The sequence below is a fragment of the Malaclemys terrapin genome, chromosome 8 (genome assembly GCF_027887155.1).
Source record: "Malaclemys terrapin pileata isolate rMalTer1 chromosome 8, rMalTer1.hap1, whole genome shotgun sequence".
In the NCBI taxonomy this organism is placed as follows: domain Eukaryota; kingdom Metazoa; phylum Chordata; order Testudines; family Emydidae; genus Malaclemys; species Malaclemys terrapin.
Window position 1 is genome coordinate 72,501,013 of NC_071512.1, and position 17,711 is coordinate 72,518,723.

The following is a 17,711-nucleotide window of genomic DNA, read 5'->3' on the forward strand; positions in this document are numbered from 1 at the left end:
GCTCATAACTTTTAATAATGAACTATACCCAATTTAATGTTTTTTCCCCATAATATAGTGCCTGTTATAAAAATCACATATGAATGCAAGAAGAAAATAGATCCTTTTAAGCATATACATATTAAATGAAGACAGTAAAAATAAAAAGAATGAAGAATGTCCTCAGTGTATACTAATAATAATGAAAAAGAAGATCAGAAAACAGCCAAAATGATAAAACAGCCATCAGTGATGGAAAAGGTAGAATTTAAAATGAATGTAGATTCTGCGGAAAAAATGTTTGAAAAATGAATATTTGTGATAAACAATACAAAAATAAAACTTAAAGCTTATTTGTTATCTATTTCAAAAAGTAAATTCAAGGTTAGCATCTTGATAGGACAGGATGAGAATAGCTATATTGGTAAATATGTTGGCTGAAAGAATATGGTAGCTACCTGATATTTAGCATTTTGAAGAAAGAAAAACAGCTAAACAAAATAACCAAACCCTGGCCACTACCCACTGAAATGGGAGATGGCATGCCTTGTGCAACTCTTTGGCAACTCCATTGATTCAGTCATCCTGGTTTTCCAGCCAGTTCTATTGAAACCTAGAATTTGTTCCAGTTTCAATATACCGGTAATTCTAGATTTATCCTGTGTCCTAGGCCGTCCCAATAGTGCTTTTTGCTGCAAGGTAGCACTTCATTGCCTCCCCCAATCACTTGAGTAGCTGAAGTTCTCATCTCCACTGGCTGATTTTCAAGTACTTAGCAAAAAGTGTAAGTGAATCTCCTCTGTGATGAGAATCACAAAGAGTACACAGAGCGGTGGAGACATTTCCTCTGGTCAGCTATCCTTAGTGTAGCAAAATAGGCATTAAACATCTCAGTCTTCTTGATGTTATCAGTTATAAGCTCTCCTTCCAGCTAAACAGAGGACCTACACTTTCCCTCTTATTTCTCTTGCTCCTAGTGTATTTATAGAACCTCTTTTCCTTGCCTTTTTATGTCCCTTATTTGGTTTAAATCATTTTGTCCCTTAGCCTTTCTGATTTTGTCCCTACGTGCTTGTGCTAGTCATTTGTTCTCCTTAGCAATTTATTCATTTCCGCTTTTTGTAGGATTCCTTTTTGATTTTTCATTACATTGCTCCTAATCTTTGCTATTCTTCCTGTCTTTCCTTTGTATCGGGATAGTTTGCTGCTGCACCTTTAATATTGTCTCTTTCAGAAACTGACAGCTCTCCTGAGCTCCTTTTTGTCTTTTGAGAATGGGTCACTCTGAGTATACAACAATGATACTGTATTCTATTCTGGCAACTATTTGTGTCCAATTGTAATTCAGTTTGTTGCTTAGGATCTGTGAAGATCCTAAATGTCTAGTTTTCTGGGAGAGTGCATTTCTTGCTTTCTGCTGCAGCTTTTAGGATCAACTCGGTTGATGTTGTAGTCTGCTAACTGGAACTGATTGTGTTGTAAGACCATTCTAAATTGAGGGCTTTTTTTTGCTGGAGGAATTCATTCAGTGTTTGCTGTCCTTTTGGGAGTAGTTTCAGGACCTACTTGTTCACACAGGCCTTTGATCAACCATCTTGGCAAGTTCATAGTTTAAACTCTCTGACTATTTGTGTATTGGAGTCTTGTTACAGAGTTCATATGCTAAGAAATGATCACATCATTAAAATGAAAAAATTGGTAAAATACTGCCCCCATCGCAGTTTTTCATCTTTGCTAACCTCCAGCACTTTGTTTCTGACGGTTGTGACTTCATCCGGTTAAAGAATAAAGACCTAGAAATGCAAAGAGCTTATGATTGTCTCAAATTTTGTTTGCAGATGTTGCAGACATTCACTTTTAACAGATATTGTTTATAATTTTTTTCAGAAAAAATCTTTGCCAGTTTCTTTACTAGCTCATCTTAATCGATGCAGACATGGAAGCAATGAGACACATGCCAGAGTATGGTTACATGCAGAGGCCACAGCTTTATTAAACTATTAACCAATGAGGAAGCACTCCTCGAAATACCCAACTGGGCTGTTCCAGAGTCAAATTTAACTGGGCACCAGTGACCCCGGGTTTTACAAACCTGAAGATGGAGATTATGGCAATGCCCCCTTTATACCTTCAGGCCTGCCCAGGGACCCGGTATGAAGCCAGAATCCCATTCCATTTCCCTCATCCATACTGGAGGTAGGAAAGATGAGAGATGGGGAGCCCCACGCTGTATGAGACATGGAAGCAGGTATACCGCTTCGTGCAGTGTGATGCTTGGTGCCTGTACCCAAGCAGCCCATTGGGTTACTGGGACCTTGCATTGGGTCTTTTTCTTAACCCAGTCACAGTACTGGAATCCACCAGAATTGCAACAAGTGTAATGTAAACTAGACTCTGGGATGTTGGATGGAAGGTGAAATGGTCTAAATAGCAATTTACCAATTTTTGCTATGTGAGACACATCCCTTCCAGACCCCAAATAAAATTTGGTGATCAGCATAGCCCTCAGCATCAAAGAGGTATACCATGTCATATAAGATGGGAAGGGGTGGCATTGAAACAAAGCAAAAATGGCTACCAGCCAGCAAATGGGCAGAAACAAATCCCTCCATTTTTTTTCTCCCTAGTCCTTGCAGATAGTAACCAATCAATGACCCCAGTCATCTATAGCAGCTGGAGCACGCGGGACAGCATAGAGCCCAGACTTGGTTCGAAATCAGGTGGCTTGGATCTTAGACACCAAAGCATTAACCCTATCATCTGCGTTATCCACAGAATAGTTGAAGTTCTTCAGTATTTCCTTTATGTAAATTATTTCTTTTTTGAAATAATTATAAAAGGAGTATCGATTCCTGCTTTGCTTAGCCAGATTTCTGTTTTACAGTATTCCATTTTCAACCTTTTTTTTCAGAGATTTTAAATTTTGATGTAAAAACAAAATAAAATTCTAAATCAAATTATGTAGGTGGTGTTTTGGATGGAAGGAATTTTAACTTCTATATTAAATTAGAAAAAAAAATCTATTTGGATATTTTTGAGTTGTAAGAGTTATTTCTAAACAATAAAGAGAATTTATTTTGGGGGTGCTTTTGTTTTTTCTGTAATGTAAATTGGTTTAGGTTTCTATAAAAGCTTGGTTATGATAGTACATAATTAAGTTTCTTTTTTACTGTATTTTTAAGGAGTTAAATTACTGAAGTTTAAGATCAGGTAATTTAGATTCCTTTTCCTTCCTTCCCCCCCCCCCCCCGCCCCCAATAAATCTTTATAAAAATTCTTGCAGTGTTAGATTAAAATTGCTTCAAAAGCCATACATTTATCTGGCTAAGGACCATTAAAAATAAAAACTGTGTCTAAGTAGCCATTCAGCATAATGTAGTCAGTCCAATTTAAATGGAAGATCACATGGTAGGTCTGGTATTCTTCATGAAAGCTGTATTCAGAGAACAGTGAGAAGAGGCATTGATCTGCGGTGAAGCTGGACATGTGCTGTTTGTATGACTGCTGTTACCAAGTTCTTTTGAAAATCATAATTATTGATTGTCTCTGCCACAACTTTAGAATAGAGCGAACTCTCTGGGAACTTGGAACCATCCACACTTTTTCGTCTCTTGTTTAGTTTAATGTCACCTCGTTATTATAGTGTGAAATTTCCATCTTTTTTTTCCTATTAAAATTGTAGCTTAAGGCACTTTAATCTTTACTTCCTTTGCTTTTCCTATTATGCTATTTACCAAAAGTTTTTTTGTATCATACTTTTTATTTTGTGGGAAATACATAACCCGAGCTATACAGAGGATCTTGAGTCCGAAATGCCCTAACTTGTACTACTATTTTTTTTTATTAAATTCAGAGTTCAGTGGAAGATAATCTGTAGCTTCTTAGATTCCTCAGTATGGATGTGATCCTGCTCCCACTGAAGTCAATGGCAAAACTCCTTTGATTCATTGGGGCACGATCAAATCCTACATATACTATTAAGTTTACTATTGTACACAGCTGTTAAGTGCTTTCTTAACACTTTTTTATTGGTAAATGACCCAATACTAAGATATTTTTAAAATGTGCTCTGTTTTGTAGTATAACACATTTTGGCATTCACTTTAATATTCCTTTTGTCTTAATGACCTGGAGCAGACTTTTGAGAAACACTTGTCTTAGTTGAATTTTTTAAAGTGCTTGGAGTTCAAAATGCTTTTTTAATCCTTCTGATAAACAGTGGGATACATTCCTAAATTAGAATACTATTCTCTTTTTATTCTTGTGTTTTCCCTGATATTGTTTTTAATAGCAGAGCTGAACTCTTCCAGAACTGCATTGCTCTAAAGATCTTGTAAGTTTCTTTCTTTCCTCACTTCTCACACTCCATTACTAGAGGAATTAATCTTTTCAGTCACTTGCCTCATAATCCACAGCACAAGAATGTATCCATTTCTTTTACTTGGTGTTAATCTGAAGGCTCTACTCTTGATCTCAAGTCAAAGTGTATAGTAAGAATAAGGAGAAGCTTTTGTTGTCCTGATAGTAGAGGTCTGAATTAGGACTCCTGGGTTCCATAACAACTGAAATATCTGTTACAAAATACCTCCTATTTTATTTCCAGTGTTTTCCGTCACTTGTCTCCGACTCAGTACGTAATTAAGGCTAGATCCTATAAATGCATCCATGTGGATATGTGCTTACATAGTGCCCCATTGAAGTTAGTAGTGGTGTGCCTACATTCAGTGAATCGAATCTAGGACTGAAAGGGACCCCCAAATCCCTTTCTGCAGTACTCCTTCCTAAGCAGTCATTTCCCATTTCCACTTGATTGTTCCTTACTAAGTGGAGTACTTTCATTTGTCCTTATTGAGTTTCATCCTATTTACTTCAAACTGTTTCTCCAGTTTGTCCAGATAATTTTCAATTTTAATCCTATCCTTTAAAGCACTTGCAATCCCAAATGTACTCTCCATGCCATTTTCTAAATCATTTATGAAGATATTGAACAGAACTGGACCCATAACTGATACCTGCGGCACCCCACTTGATAGGCCCTTGCAGCTTGACTCTGAACCAATGGTAACTACTCTCTGGGAATGATTTTCCAACCAGTTATGCACCCACCTTATAGTAGCTCCATCTAGGTAGTATTTCCCTAGTTTGTTTATAATTGCACTATCTGACCCTTAAATTGTAGTCTCTGCAAAGCAGAAGTAATCTTTCAGGCACTGAAATTAGATTAGTGTTCTAAAGATTTTGTATTTTTATTAGCATGCATCTTCCTTTGTTTTAGAATGACTTTGAAGACAATGCAGAGTTGGAATCTAAGAACGGCATGACACAGGGAGACAAACTTCGTGCCTTAAAAAGTCAGAGACAGCCGCGATCTGCTACAACTGGAGCTCTTAGGTAATCTTCTAACTTTTTGTATTATTAAATTCAGTGTGTACTAATTCTTTATGAAAAGCATATGCTTGTCTGTTTCTTTGTTTTATAATTCTGACACTTACAAGTTATGATATGTAGACCTTTTCATTTTTAGATCACTTTACAAACATTAATACTGCCAACTTTTCAGTGAGTTAAGTAGGCACTCAAATGTGGAATCTGAAACTGAGAGGTTAAATGACTCGCCTAAGACTACAGAAGTGGTTAGTCTTAGAGCTGGTATTAAGGGACCCCCAGTTGCTATGGTAATACACTAAACAACAAACAAAAAATATTAATAATTACTCAAGTTTCTAGCTCTTAGTCCTGTGCTTAGTCCACCATATTACCACACCACTTTCTACCCACTATAAATGTTACATTTATACAGATTTGTTATTAGCTTTAAAGTTCACCTCTTTCTACCAGAAATAGTTTGCACAATCTTAAGCTTTCTTCTTCAAGGGTTCTTCAGACTTAGGTGTTTGTCAAGTTTGTTCATGCTGCCCTTCAAGATTGGTTAATGTTAGCAGTTGATATTGTTGATATTATCTGAACTGCATTTGTGGTAGCCAGATACTGCTTTGTGGTATAAAAGCTTTCATAACTGTAACAACTTACTGATGTAATTTAATATGTGCATACAGCATTGTAATTAAGCCAAGTAAAAGGCCAGTGCCCACATTTCAAGAAGGGGGAACTTATTTTAGCTAAAGGGGGGTAATCTAATGCCAGTTCTCTGTGAAGACCCAAAGTAGAAAATGGATTTCAGTTCCCCGTCTCCTGTTATGAACTGGGAGGTAGTACCCTTTCAACCTTGGAAAAATTATTTGTATTTCTCAACAACAACCCCTAGGGAGTTGTGGCAAGCACCGTACTAAGTGCCATGTATTGTCCCTCAGCAAGTGGGTAGGGTTGCTTCCTGATATGAGGACAGTTAAAGCAGATAAAAATGGTGGGAGTCCTAAAGGCTAAGAGAGATGCAGAATTGGAGAAGCTTTAAAGAGGTAGTATTATCAAACAAGGATATTTAATTTAAAATAAAACTTGCATTCCAAAGGAGAGAATTATTCTCTCTGCTACTGCAGCAGTAAAGAGATGTTTTTTATTATGTCTGAGCCTTAATTAGTAATGCTAGAAGTATTCTAAGACAGAACTGAATATAATATTGTTCTATTCCTTTCCATGTCTGTATTTCTTTTCTTTGCTGCTGTTCACTAAAATAACCCTGTACCATCAGGCACCAAATGAAAATTTGAAAAATGCAACTCAAAATCTAAAGTATCAATTGTTGTCATATTATAAATGTACACTTATTCACCATATAAAAGTTTACATTCCTGTGAAAATAATTAACGACATATTTGGTTCCAATTTTAAATTATTTATCTATATTTCTCATAATGAGTTTTGAGTTCCATCTTGTAAAACAATAACTAAATGAAAGTCTTTAAGGATAACAGTTAAATGAAATGCCATTTCAAATGTAATCTTAATTATAAACACTTCAAGTCAAAATGCTTTGCTGTTGCTTAGTAACTGCACATAAAAAGAATGTTTAATATTTGGGTCCCTTTTTCATACTTTTGATTTCCCTTTATATTTTCCCCCTTCTGCTCAAAAATTTCTTATTTTTAGATATAATTGTAAAACATTGTCTATGCAAAAAAATTGAGGCTGAAGTCTGTATTTAAACATATTGTGCAGTTTCAAATAGAAGGATTTGAAAACTGAAGACATCATGAATAGTACTCCCCAAATTCAGAAGTAAATACATGAAAAATGAAGTTTGCAACTTTTCCACAGTAAGCTGACCAAAGACTTCCAGTCTTCTAACCTATTTTCAAGCTACCCTTAAAGATGAAGAAGGAATAGAGGTTTTATTTCTATCCTTTAGTTCATATACTATGAAGAGGAGGAGGACCATATAAATACCTACATAGTTGGCTTTTTATGACAGAATTTTCTTATGCACGTATGAAGCTGGTATTGTATGACAGGAGATGGCAGCTGAGTGTAGGTTTGGTGGTTGTAGTTGAAAAACAATGTTTCAGGAGTACAGTTTAAAAAATTACATATTTTTATGATGCATCTCACAATTTATATGAAGCATTTTCTACTTTATGTATGCTGCCCAAAATAATAACAATCCCCAAGTCAGAGTCTTTGTTCTTATATTTACTAAAAGATTGAAACTATGCTTTCATAATTTTTTGTGTGACAAGCTGCTTTAATTACTTTAGGCTGGAAGATATGAAATTGCACACCAGATCAATATCACAACCTTTCAGGTATTTATTTTACTTAGTTAAACTTGTGAGAAAATGTTTAGTGCATTTAAATTTCATTTTTTTAAAACGTCTGATCTTCTACTCTTTAACATTTTAGAGCTTTGCCTTATCAGTTTGATTAATAGCAATTTGTCAGACTTCTGATATTGATATTAAAATCTATTTTAAGCACCCATTCAAGGGACAGAAAACAATTTGGTTAATTTTCACAGTTAGTCTTCTAGTAATGGTGGAATAAAACTTTTTTAGTCTTATAACTGGGCCTTTCCTGAAAAAAGTCTGCCTGTTGTGTAAAATGTATAGTAACTTTATGAAATTGATAAATGTCCTTTAGAGACTAGAAGGACACTACCTCACTTGCGACTTGGATCAGAGTTAAACATTTCTGCAAACCTTGTGCCACATTAAAGATAATACAATTTAGCATGAAAAGTGGTGTTAATATTAAGAACCATCTTAGAAATGGTACTACATTTAAAAAGATAAATTTGAATCATTATCTCCAGCAATTGGTTATTTCCATTGTGCCTGTCACCTGGTATCTAAGATAGATAAATAGTACTATCTGGGGGATAGTATTTAGTAAACAAAAGAATATATTGTCTACAATTATCCCCAATGTGATTTTAAGAGACATGATTTTTGAGGGGGCTGATCTCCATTTCCCCTTGTTTACTTTTGTTTACCTCAAACTCCTTGGCATGCACTTAGAGGAGCTCCCACCTAAGACCATTATTACCATGCTATTTCAGTTGGAACCTTTTAAGAACACAAAGCACTTTCTTTCCCCAAGAGCTGAACATATTGATCTGCCAGCTATGGGAGTGAGAGGATATCACATTGCCACTAGACTTTAGGACTTACCCAAAAATATTTCTGAGAAACCTACTGCACCATATTTCTGTTATTATTAAGTCATATATTACTTAGTTATTAAAAGCCCAATCCTAGAAAAGTACTTTTTGACATAATTTAGAAGCGAGAGTGCACAGCATCTCACAGGACCAACCCCTAAAACACAAGAATGAAGAGCAGAATTTAGGAACAGAAATGAGCTTTATCAGCTGTAGGGGTTCAATCTAAAATTGGCAGTTGCAACTTCAAAATTTTAGCATGCTCACGGAGCCTTTAACCAAGTAAGTGACTTGATACATTGAGGAAAAACTCAGTGGCTGTGACTAACAAACTGATGTGATCTTTTAGTATGTAAAATTATCTTTATTCTGGTTCTTTAAACATACCCAGGGTTTATTAGCAAAAATGCATAAATAGGAGCAAATCAGAGTAAAGATTTTTTTAAAAAAATTGGGATTTTTCAAAACTGATGTGAATGAGAACTGCTGAGTATTTAGCACTTTTGAAAAATCTGGCCACCTACTTAAGTGCCTAAATATGGATTTAGAAGCCTAACTTTTGGCACCCACTCCTTAAAATCTTGGCTCAGATATTTAAAACAATTTATTATTTCTGAAGTTCACATTTGAGTTCACTTGCTCCCCATTAAAGCTTTATACTTTTTCAGATTGAATAGTTCAAGTAGTTCACAAGGGTCCATGTCTCCTCTGAAGTCCTCCAAGGTGGCAGCAGCTGTTTCACCATCTGCAAAGAGAATAAGCAGAAGTCCAACGTCCTTAGGATCTAATTTAAAAAGGTACATTTTCTTGTCCTTATGTGGCTTTTTGGGTAGTTTAAGGGAGGGTTATGTCACTTTCTCTAAAGTCACATGACAAATTATGAAATAGGCCATTTTTCTTGCTTTATACATTTGTCACTTATGTCTGAGATTGAATATAAATTAGTGGGGAACACTCCCAAAACTTTAATATCTATAAAATTCTGTTCATCTCAATAAAATTCTAAGTGGGAGATCATATGTCCTTATTATGAACTTTTCATTTGTTGCCATTAGGTAACAGCTTAGATATTTCTGCTATTCTGAATAATGTAGAATGTTAAATGAAATTCACGGTGGTTCATGGATTTTGCCATAACCGCTGAACATAATGAATATTCATTCATTAAGATGAAATGAGATGTTCTGTTAGCCCAAGTGCTTTAGTGAACTAAAGGCATCCTATTTTTTACTCTCAGGATATTTATGAAATAGCTTTTTGGCTCCTTTATCTTGTCTTATATTACTACTTTTGATGTGTAATTTGTATAGAACTTGGATTTTCATTATTTCAGAGAGAAAATGAAGCTGTGTGCTACCACTGTTTATGTGTGTCAGAATGGTCCTTGTCATTTTCCCCTAATGTCTTTAAATGTCTTGTGTGTGAAATCTTCACATGTATATACATTGCATGTATTTTTCCCACATGTTTTCCACTCAGCGTTTCCGTAAACTCCAGACTAGGCAGTTCTCTAGGGAACCTGTATGCCGCTTCAGATGATACAGAGAGCAAAATGATGTCATCATCATCTAGGACAGGTTTTTCTGTAAACCATATCTCCAGTCATTTGAATGGCAGCTTGCAGCTGCCTACCAGAAATTACCATGAGCTGAACAACAACCTGTACAACAGAAGCAGCAATAATGGCACCAACCTCAACAGTCATGTCAGTTCTCATGGCACCAGGACAGATGACGACTACAGCACCTACCAACCCTCCTTTATGGGGTTAACTACTTCTCCGGCACGATACCTGAGTCGTTCAATTCCTGTAAGTTCACAGCCACAAAAGCCCTCTCAGGGACATGACAGAAGTTTATCTACCTTGCTTCTTCAGCCAAAACTATCACAAAAAAACTCTTAACAATCTCAGAGCAACTTTCTAATCCCTTATCTTTTACAATTTTCTGAATGCATATAGCATCTTTGTCTGTTTCTAATGTTCTTTCATCTGCTTCCTTTTTGCTTCTCCAGAATTTGGCTCAGAGAAAGGTGTTATGAAAGTAGACAAATTATAAAAATACCTTTCATGATTACAGCTTCTGATTTGGAGTTTTTTTTCCTCTAGATTTTCCATTTCAAATCATTTGTGTTATAACTTTTAGTTTGAGAATTTCAATTTATGTAGTATAGGATCTTCCTGGATCATTAGATATCATAGGTGTCTTTATACAGTAATATTAGAGGAACTGCTTTGTATATATATACCACACTAATTGAAAATAAATATGCATAAAATGAATCAACTCAGTTCTTTAAATGGGCACTATTGAAAACTCATCATTTTCAAACACTGAGTTAGATAGTTCAAAGTACTATGCCATACCCCAGAATCTACCTTCTATTTTTCATGGTTTTATAACCCTGTTTTCCTTTTGAGGGGGAGGGGGTGAGAGTGGGAGGAAAGGTAAATGCGTTTTCTCCCTTGTTGCTGTGTAAAAAAACCCACACAGAGGTACACTGATATAGTAATGAACTCACTATACATTGTGAAATGTACAGAGTAAAGAAACAGGAAAAAATAGAGAAATTATTTTTCATCTTTCAGTTATGTTTGGTGGTGTTGGCAAAAATAGGAGGTTTTAAAACAAAAAAGAGAGAAATCACAAATGTGATTTTTTTTTAAGTTGACAAGTGTTCCTTTAAGATCCTATGAAAACTTCCAGAATAAATCATTCCAGTATGTGAAGTCATATTAAATATTAAAGAAGTACAATTTTAATATCTTACACCTGTGCCTTAAACACATAAGTGCTTTCATGTATGTGTAGGGATGGCTTCCTGAATCACGAGATAGGTCTCTCTAAAACGTGATATTTGCATCTTTTTGTATCAAAAATGTTTCCCAGTATTACTTCCGTTTTTAGCAATTGTAGTCTTGGCCATCATATTCTGAGGTTCTTTCTCCTTGGAAAAAAAAAATTGCTATTTCTAAGTGGAATGCATTAAAAGTAAATTTAGCATAACTTCAAATGCTAAAGAATATCAATCTGCAATAAAATGTATATTGGGGGGTGATTTGGTCTATATAACAGCCTGTATCGTTTTCTTTTTGTTTGTCTGTTTAAAAATAGTGAAGTTTCATTTATTTGTTTTTTCTTGTAGTTGTAATAAAATAGTTTTCAAATTAATTTGAAAATAGCAGTTATGCCATTCCTCCCTTCCTCCCCAATCTTGTTTTCAAATTAAGTTCAGTTTGTAAAACCACATATGGCAGCACTTTCTTGGGAGAGCGGGCATGGGGACAGTTGTCTTAGAACAGACAATGCGCTACTCCTTTCCAATGGGACTCTAACTAAAAGAGGCATTGGTTGGTTTTGCAAATCACTGTTTTTAAATAAATGTAACACCTCAGGAATAGTGCATGGCATCTCTTATACCATATAACACTTAGAAGCCCAGCTGGCATTATCACTGATGATCAATGTAAAGTTGATGAAGTACAACTACCAAGCTATGGTGCTATGTGAATGCCTATTTTCACTTTCAGGTGACATAAATAAGAAGTGGGCAGCATTATCTCCCGTAAACGTAAACACGCTTGTTTGTCTTAGCAATTGGCTGAACAAGAAGTAGGACTGAGTGGATTTGTAGGCTCTAAAGTTTTACATTGTTTTGTTTTTGTGCAATTATGTAGCAAAAAAAAAATCTTCATTTGTAAGTTGCACTTCCATGATAGAGATTTCACTACAGTACTTGTCTGAAGTAAATTGAAAAACCCAATTTCTTTTGTTTATCTTTTTTTACAGTGCAAATATTTGTAATCAAAAATAATAGTGAGCACTGTACACTTTGCATTCTGTGTTGTAATTGAAATCAATATATTTGAAAATATAGAACAACATCCAAAAATATTTATAATAAATTTCAATTGGTATTCTATTATTATTTAGCAGTGCAATTAAAACTGGGATTAATCACAATTAAATTTTTAATCGAGTTAATTTGTTTTGAGTTAATCACTTAAGTTAACTGTGATTAAGTGATAGCCCTACTAGGGACATTTTGAATTCCCTGGCATCCATGAATGTAACTTCCTTACACAGGATCTTCCTTAAAGGAAGCTGTACCTAGATCTTGTTCTCAGATTACATATAAATGTAGGGTGTCTAATGATTAGCCATGATAATTGTCTAGAGTACAGCTTTTAGGACAGGATAATCTAGTAACACAGCACCACTTGCTCGGATTCATCCTTTGAGGCATGGACATTTTAAAACAATAGAATAAGCCATGCAGCAAAATAAGGATCTTGAACTTGAAGGAGAGCCATGAATGTTCTTGGTTCTTTTTTTTTTAAGTCATCCTTGATGGATGTTCCCAGATATCTATATGTTATACGACTGAATTCACAGACAGGACAGTGCAGGGAAGAGGATAGGCATGTAGGTAGAGAGAATCAGGGCTTATATGACTGAAAGCTCCCCTGACTGACTGCATCCACAAGGGTCTTTTCTATATGATGTCCCACTGGGTCAGTTTTTTCCCGATTGTTGTTAATGGGGTATGTATTTAGCTATTTAGAAATTGACCATGTAACATGGTGTCATTGATCTATACGGTATTACTGTCACTGCAGATCTCTGCAGATCTATCTCCTTTTCTGTTTGGCTCAATAGCGGGGTAGATATAAAATAGCTGTTTGAGGCTCAACGCTGAAGTATTGCTGGTGGAATGGTGAAAATGTCAACAGGATTTCATTTATTTAGTGGTAGCCATATCTATTTAGAAAATATGCTATAGGCAGGTTGATATGCTTTGAATTCTGGTGTCATTTGATCAGAATTTGAACATGGAAGGTCAAAAATAGCTTTTTTCATTACCAACTATTCTGCAATGGCAGCCTTTCTTCTGACCATAGATACACCACAGTGATCCAAGTCTTTTTGACCTCTAGGCTGAGTTACTATAATGTGCTTAGTTGCAGGTTTCTGTTGAAAACTCTACTCATAGATTGCAGCTTCTGTAGAGCATGGCAGCACGACTGTTTAAGGAACTTGACCATGAAAGTTGATGATGCACTGTTCTATGATCTGTCACCCAATGAATGGTAATCATCAAGGTCTTAATATTTAAACTTCAAATTATAGTACTACTTTGCTTAAGGCACAGCCTGCAGTTAGGGTTGGAGTAGTTGAGAAGGAAGGATGCAGGTCCTTCCCTGTCCACTAATCCTGAAATGCTCTCCCCTGAATGTTTGTTTGTTTGCACTTCTGTTGTATCCTTCCAAGTGAGAATCAGTGTGGTTTTGTTTCCTTTCCATTTATATAGTATGAGATGGTGGTGGTTTTGTATGGAAGGTGGATTATTGGTCTTATTATTTGGCCACTTTACTGTGTATTTTTCTTTATAATTTTTGTGTATTCTATAAACAAACACATGTGGGTCCACACAAACACATGTGGGTTCACACACCCACAGAGACCTGTGGGCATGAGATGCTTTATAACTAATCATATATTCATCAACAACTTTGTCACTCTGTTTTCATTTTCTTGTGAAGTTATTCACAATATGATCGGTAAAACATCAATATTCATAAAACCAAGTGGTGCTATAAACTAGTAGAGGAATAACACATGCAGTGTAAAGAAGTCCAACCAGGAAGTCTCAAAACTACAAAAGCTTAGAAAGTTCAGTGGAAAATGTGACATTCAAAAAGCAACAATTAACATCCCTTTTAGAATTACACTACATCCCTATAGCATTACACAGCAACTCATCTTCCACAAAAAGTGAACATTTTAACAAACAGAATAAAAACCTGCATTAGAGGACCACTGGAAATAAAAGCTAAACTATTGCTCCATCTTTAACCCAACTGTTTTGCAGCATATCATATCTTACATACAGCTGTGTAACATCATACATAATACTATTCTGGAATCTTGTGCATTACCTAGACACAAATAAGAAAGGAGCACCAGCTGTAATGTAATTTCTTCGCCTATTTTGATTAGTATCATACTCCTGTTGTTAATATCTAGCTTTTAGTCTTATTACTGGGGTTCAAAAATGGCTTTAACAGGGGAAGACTTTCACTTCAGAAGGAAAATTTAGGCACAGGTGAATAAAATAGCTGAGAAAGGAGAGGTAATTGAATAACTGACCCAAAAATGGTAGCAGGTGCTCTCAGCCAGTCAGCTGTTTTTCATTTTCTGAGAGAGTGAGAACCCAAAAGAGAAAGGTGAACTGCCATAATGGAGCAGGATTGCCTTGGCTTAGATCAGAGGTCTTCAATCTGTGGGTCATGTACCCATAAGGGGGCATGGAGTAACATTTGGGGGGCATAGCTGGGGCCTAGCCCAGTCCCCACAGAGGGCAGGGAGGGAGCGCTGCACAGATCCACTCCTGGCCCCGGCTGCTGGCCCCACACCCAGGGTCCGGGCTGCCTGCCCGGCCACAGCTGCAGACTTCAGCCCCCTGCCAAGGGTCCGTTCCCACCCCCAGCTCTGTCCCCAGCCTCGTCCCCTTTACTCTTGTCCATGTCTCCTCCTCCCCCTCCCACACCTCCACCCCTGGAGCCAATACTTGGCTGCATTGGAGGGGGCAGATGGGGTGAGAGGGGGTGTGAGGTAAAAAGTTTAGATAAAGGAGATAGAAATCTCCTTGGCTTAGATAAAGGAGATAGAGATCAGAGGGGAGAGAGCAGAAATGTCTACTTTAATTTGCTTGTGATCATGAAAACCAGATGACTGAGCACTGGTCTAAATAGAATTTATATAGGTAGTCTAGGAAGAATTTATATAGGTAGTCTAGGAAGTTGCTGAGACAGAGAGAGCCTTTGAATAAACGGAGTCATGTTGTCTAGGATATGTAATTGTCCTGTTTTAAAACACTCAATCTTTTGTCTCCCCATCAGACACCTATATGACTCAGTAATGTCCTCTCACCAAGAATGATGTAATCTTCCAATAGTTCATGTTCTAACTATCATTCACTGGTTATGAACAGAGATTGTACACAGTCAAATATGATGTGTACCGTTTAAGTGCAAAAGCTGTAATCCTCTCAATAATGTCTAGTTGGCTGTGAATAGAGTTTTTTCATAGTTCCTGTAAATCGGAAGCAATGAAGGAAAATACTTAAACTAATATAGGTAGAAATATGCATACAGCTTTTGCATCGTAACAAAACATCAGTTGCTTATGATTTTTTTTAACCTGTGAAATAGCAGTAATTTGTCTGATTTCAGTGCAATGGCCTAATAGCTTTAAGTATGGTTGTAGTCAAAAAAGTGATCGTGAAAATGTCACCTTCCTACACAACAGATAAGTTTGCTACCTGTATTCAAAGTCACATTGGCATACTTTTCTGACTAAAATGTGGGTTTTTTTACTACTTGTACTCTTGCCAGCCCTGCATAACTGTCACAAACACAAGGTAGAGAGCTGAATTATCTTCTGGCTTATGAATCATCAGATGGATTGTCATCTGAGTTACTGTTGCAGAAAGAGGCCAGAAGAGACCATTAGATGATGATCTGATTTGACCTCCTGCATATCCCTGTAATCCAGGTGTTCTCAAACTAGGGGTCGGGACCCCTCAGGGGGTCGCAAAGTTATTACATGGGGGGTTGCAAGCTGTCAGCTTCCACCCCAAACCCCGCTTTGCATCCAGCATTATTAATGGTGTTAAATATATAAAAGTATTTTTAATTTATGGAGGGGGGGTCACACTCAGGCTTGCTATGTGAAAGAGGTCACCAGTACAAAAGTTTGAGAACCACTGCTGTAACCTCTGTATTGAGCTAAATAACTTGTGTTTCACTGAAGCATGAGTTCCAGAAAGGCATACAGTTTTGATTTTAAGATATTGAGAGATGGAGAATCCACCACTTCCTTTGGTAGTTTGTTTCACTGGTTAATCACCCTCACTATTAAAAATGTATGCCAAATTCAAACTGGAAATCTATCTGCCTTCAGCTTCCAGCCACTGTTTTTTGTTCTGTTTTTCTCCACTAAATTAAAGTGTCTTTTAGTACCCAGTATTTTTTACCTGTGGAGGTACTTACGTGCTGTAATCAAGTCCTCTCTCAATCTTCTTTTTGATAATCTAAATAGATTGATCTGTTTAAGTCTCTCACTATAATATAAGGCATTTTCTCCAGCCTTCCGTTTGTTTTATGGGTATTTTCTGGACTCTCTCCAAGTTTTTAACATCCTTTATAAAATGTGGATACCAGAACTATACACATTATTCCAGCATCAGTCTCTCCAATGTCATATAGAGGTAAAATTATCTCCTTACTCCCTACTTACTCACTACTCCCCTCTTAATACATTCACGGATCGCATTAGCTCTTTTTGCTACATTTCACTGAAAGCTAACGTTGAATTGCTTGTCTACTATGACCCCTACATCTTTGTCAGAATCGCTGCTTTCCACGATTCAGGCCCCACTTCCTTGTTCCTAGGTGTATAGTTTTTTGCATTTGGCTGTATTAAAACACCTTTTATTTAATGGGTCCAGTTTAACAAGCAATCTGTATCACTCTGTCCTATTATCGTCCACAACTATTCTACCAATCATACTCGTTTAAAATCACGGTTGATAAAATTTGCAAAGTTACTTCCAAATGATGGATTAAAAGGTTGAATAGCATCAGGCCTGTTATACTGATTCCTGTGGAATCCCACTTGAAACATCGCCATTCAGTGATGATTCCCCATTGTTAGCTGCTTCTGAGAACTGTTAGCCAGTTCTTAATCCATTTGACGTGTGCTTTATTGCTATTGTAAAGTGCTAATTTATAATCAGATACTAAGTCAAATGCCTTTCAGAAGTGAAAATATGTTATAGCTGTGTTTTTTATTTTTATCAACTAAATTTGTAATCCCACCAAATAATGAAATTTGTTTGACAAGGTCTGTTTTCCATACTGGCTGACATTAAATATATTACTTTCCTGTAATTCTATATCCGTTTAATCTAGAGCTGGGCAAACTACGACCCGCGGGACCGTCCTGCCCGGCCCTTGAGCTCCCGGATGGGGAGGCTAGCCCCTGACCCCTCCCCTGTTGTCCCCTCTCCCCCGCAGCCACAGCACACCACGCTGCCAGCGCTCTGGCCCGCCGCTCCTGCCGGGCAGTGAGGATGGCGGGGCTGTGAGCTCCTGCTGCTCTGAGCAGCATGGTAA

At 36.7% G+C, this 17,711-nt stretch overlaps 1 protein-coding gene across 3 annotated transcripts in view; it reads left to right on the forward strand.

The window, feature by feature from the left end:
* Window positions 1–17,711, forward strand: part of CDC14A (cell division cycle 14A) — a 125,683-nt gene that overhangs the window by 100,813 nt on the left and 7,159 nt on the right. The window contains exons 12-15 of one of the 3 annotated variants that reach the window (XM_054037281.1): window positions 5,255–5,370; window positions 7,632–7,679; window positions 9,202–9,330; window positions 10,013–10,451. In XM_054037281.1, the coding sequence (XP_053893256.1) occupies window positions 5,255–5,370; window positions 7,632–7,679; window positions 9,202–9,330; window positions 10,013–10,436 (717 nt within the window). In that variant the 3' untranslated portion in view covers window positions 10,437–10,451. Of the gene's footprint in view, window positions 1–5,254; window positions 5,371–7,631; window positions 7,680–9,201; window positions 9,331–10,012; window positions 10,452–17,711 lie in introns of those variants that run through there. The other 2 variants (XM_054037282.1, XM_054037283.1) reach the window with 2 other exon arrangements.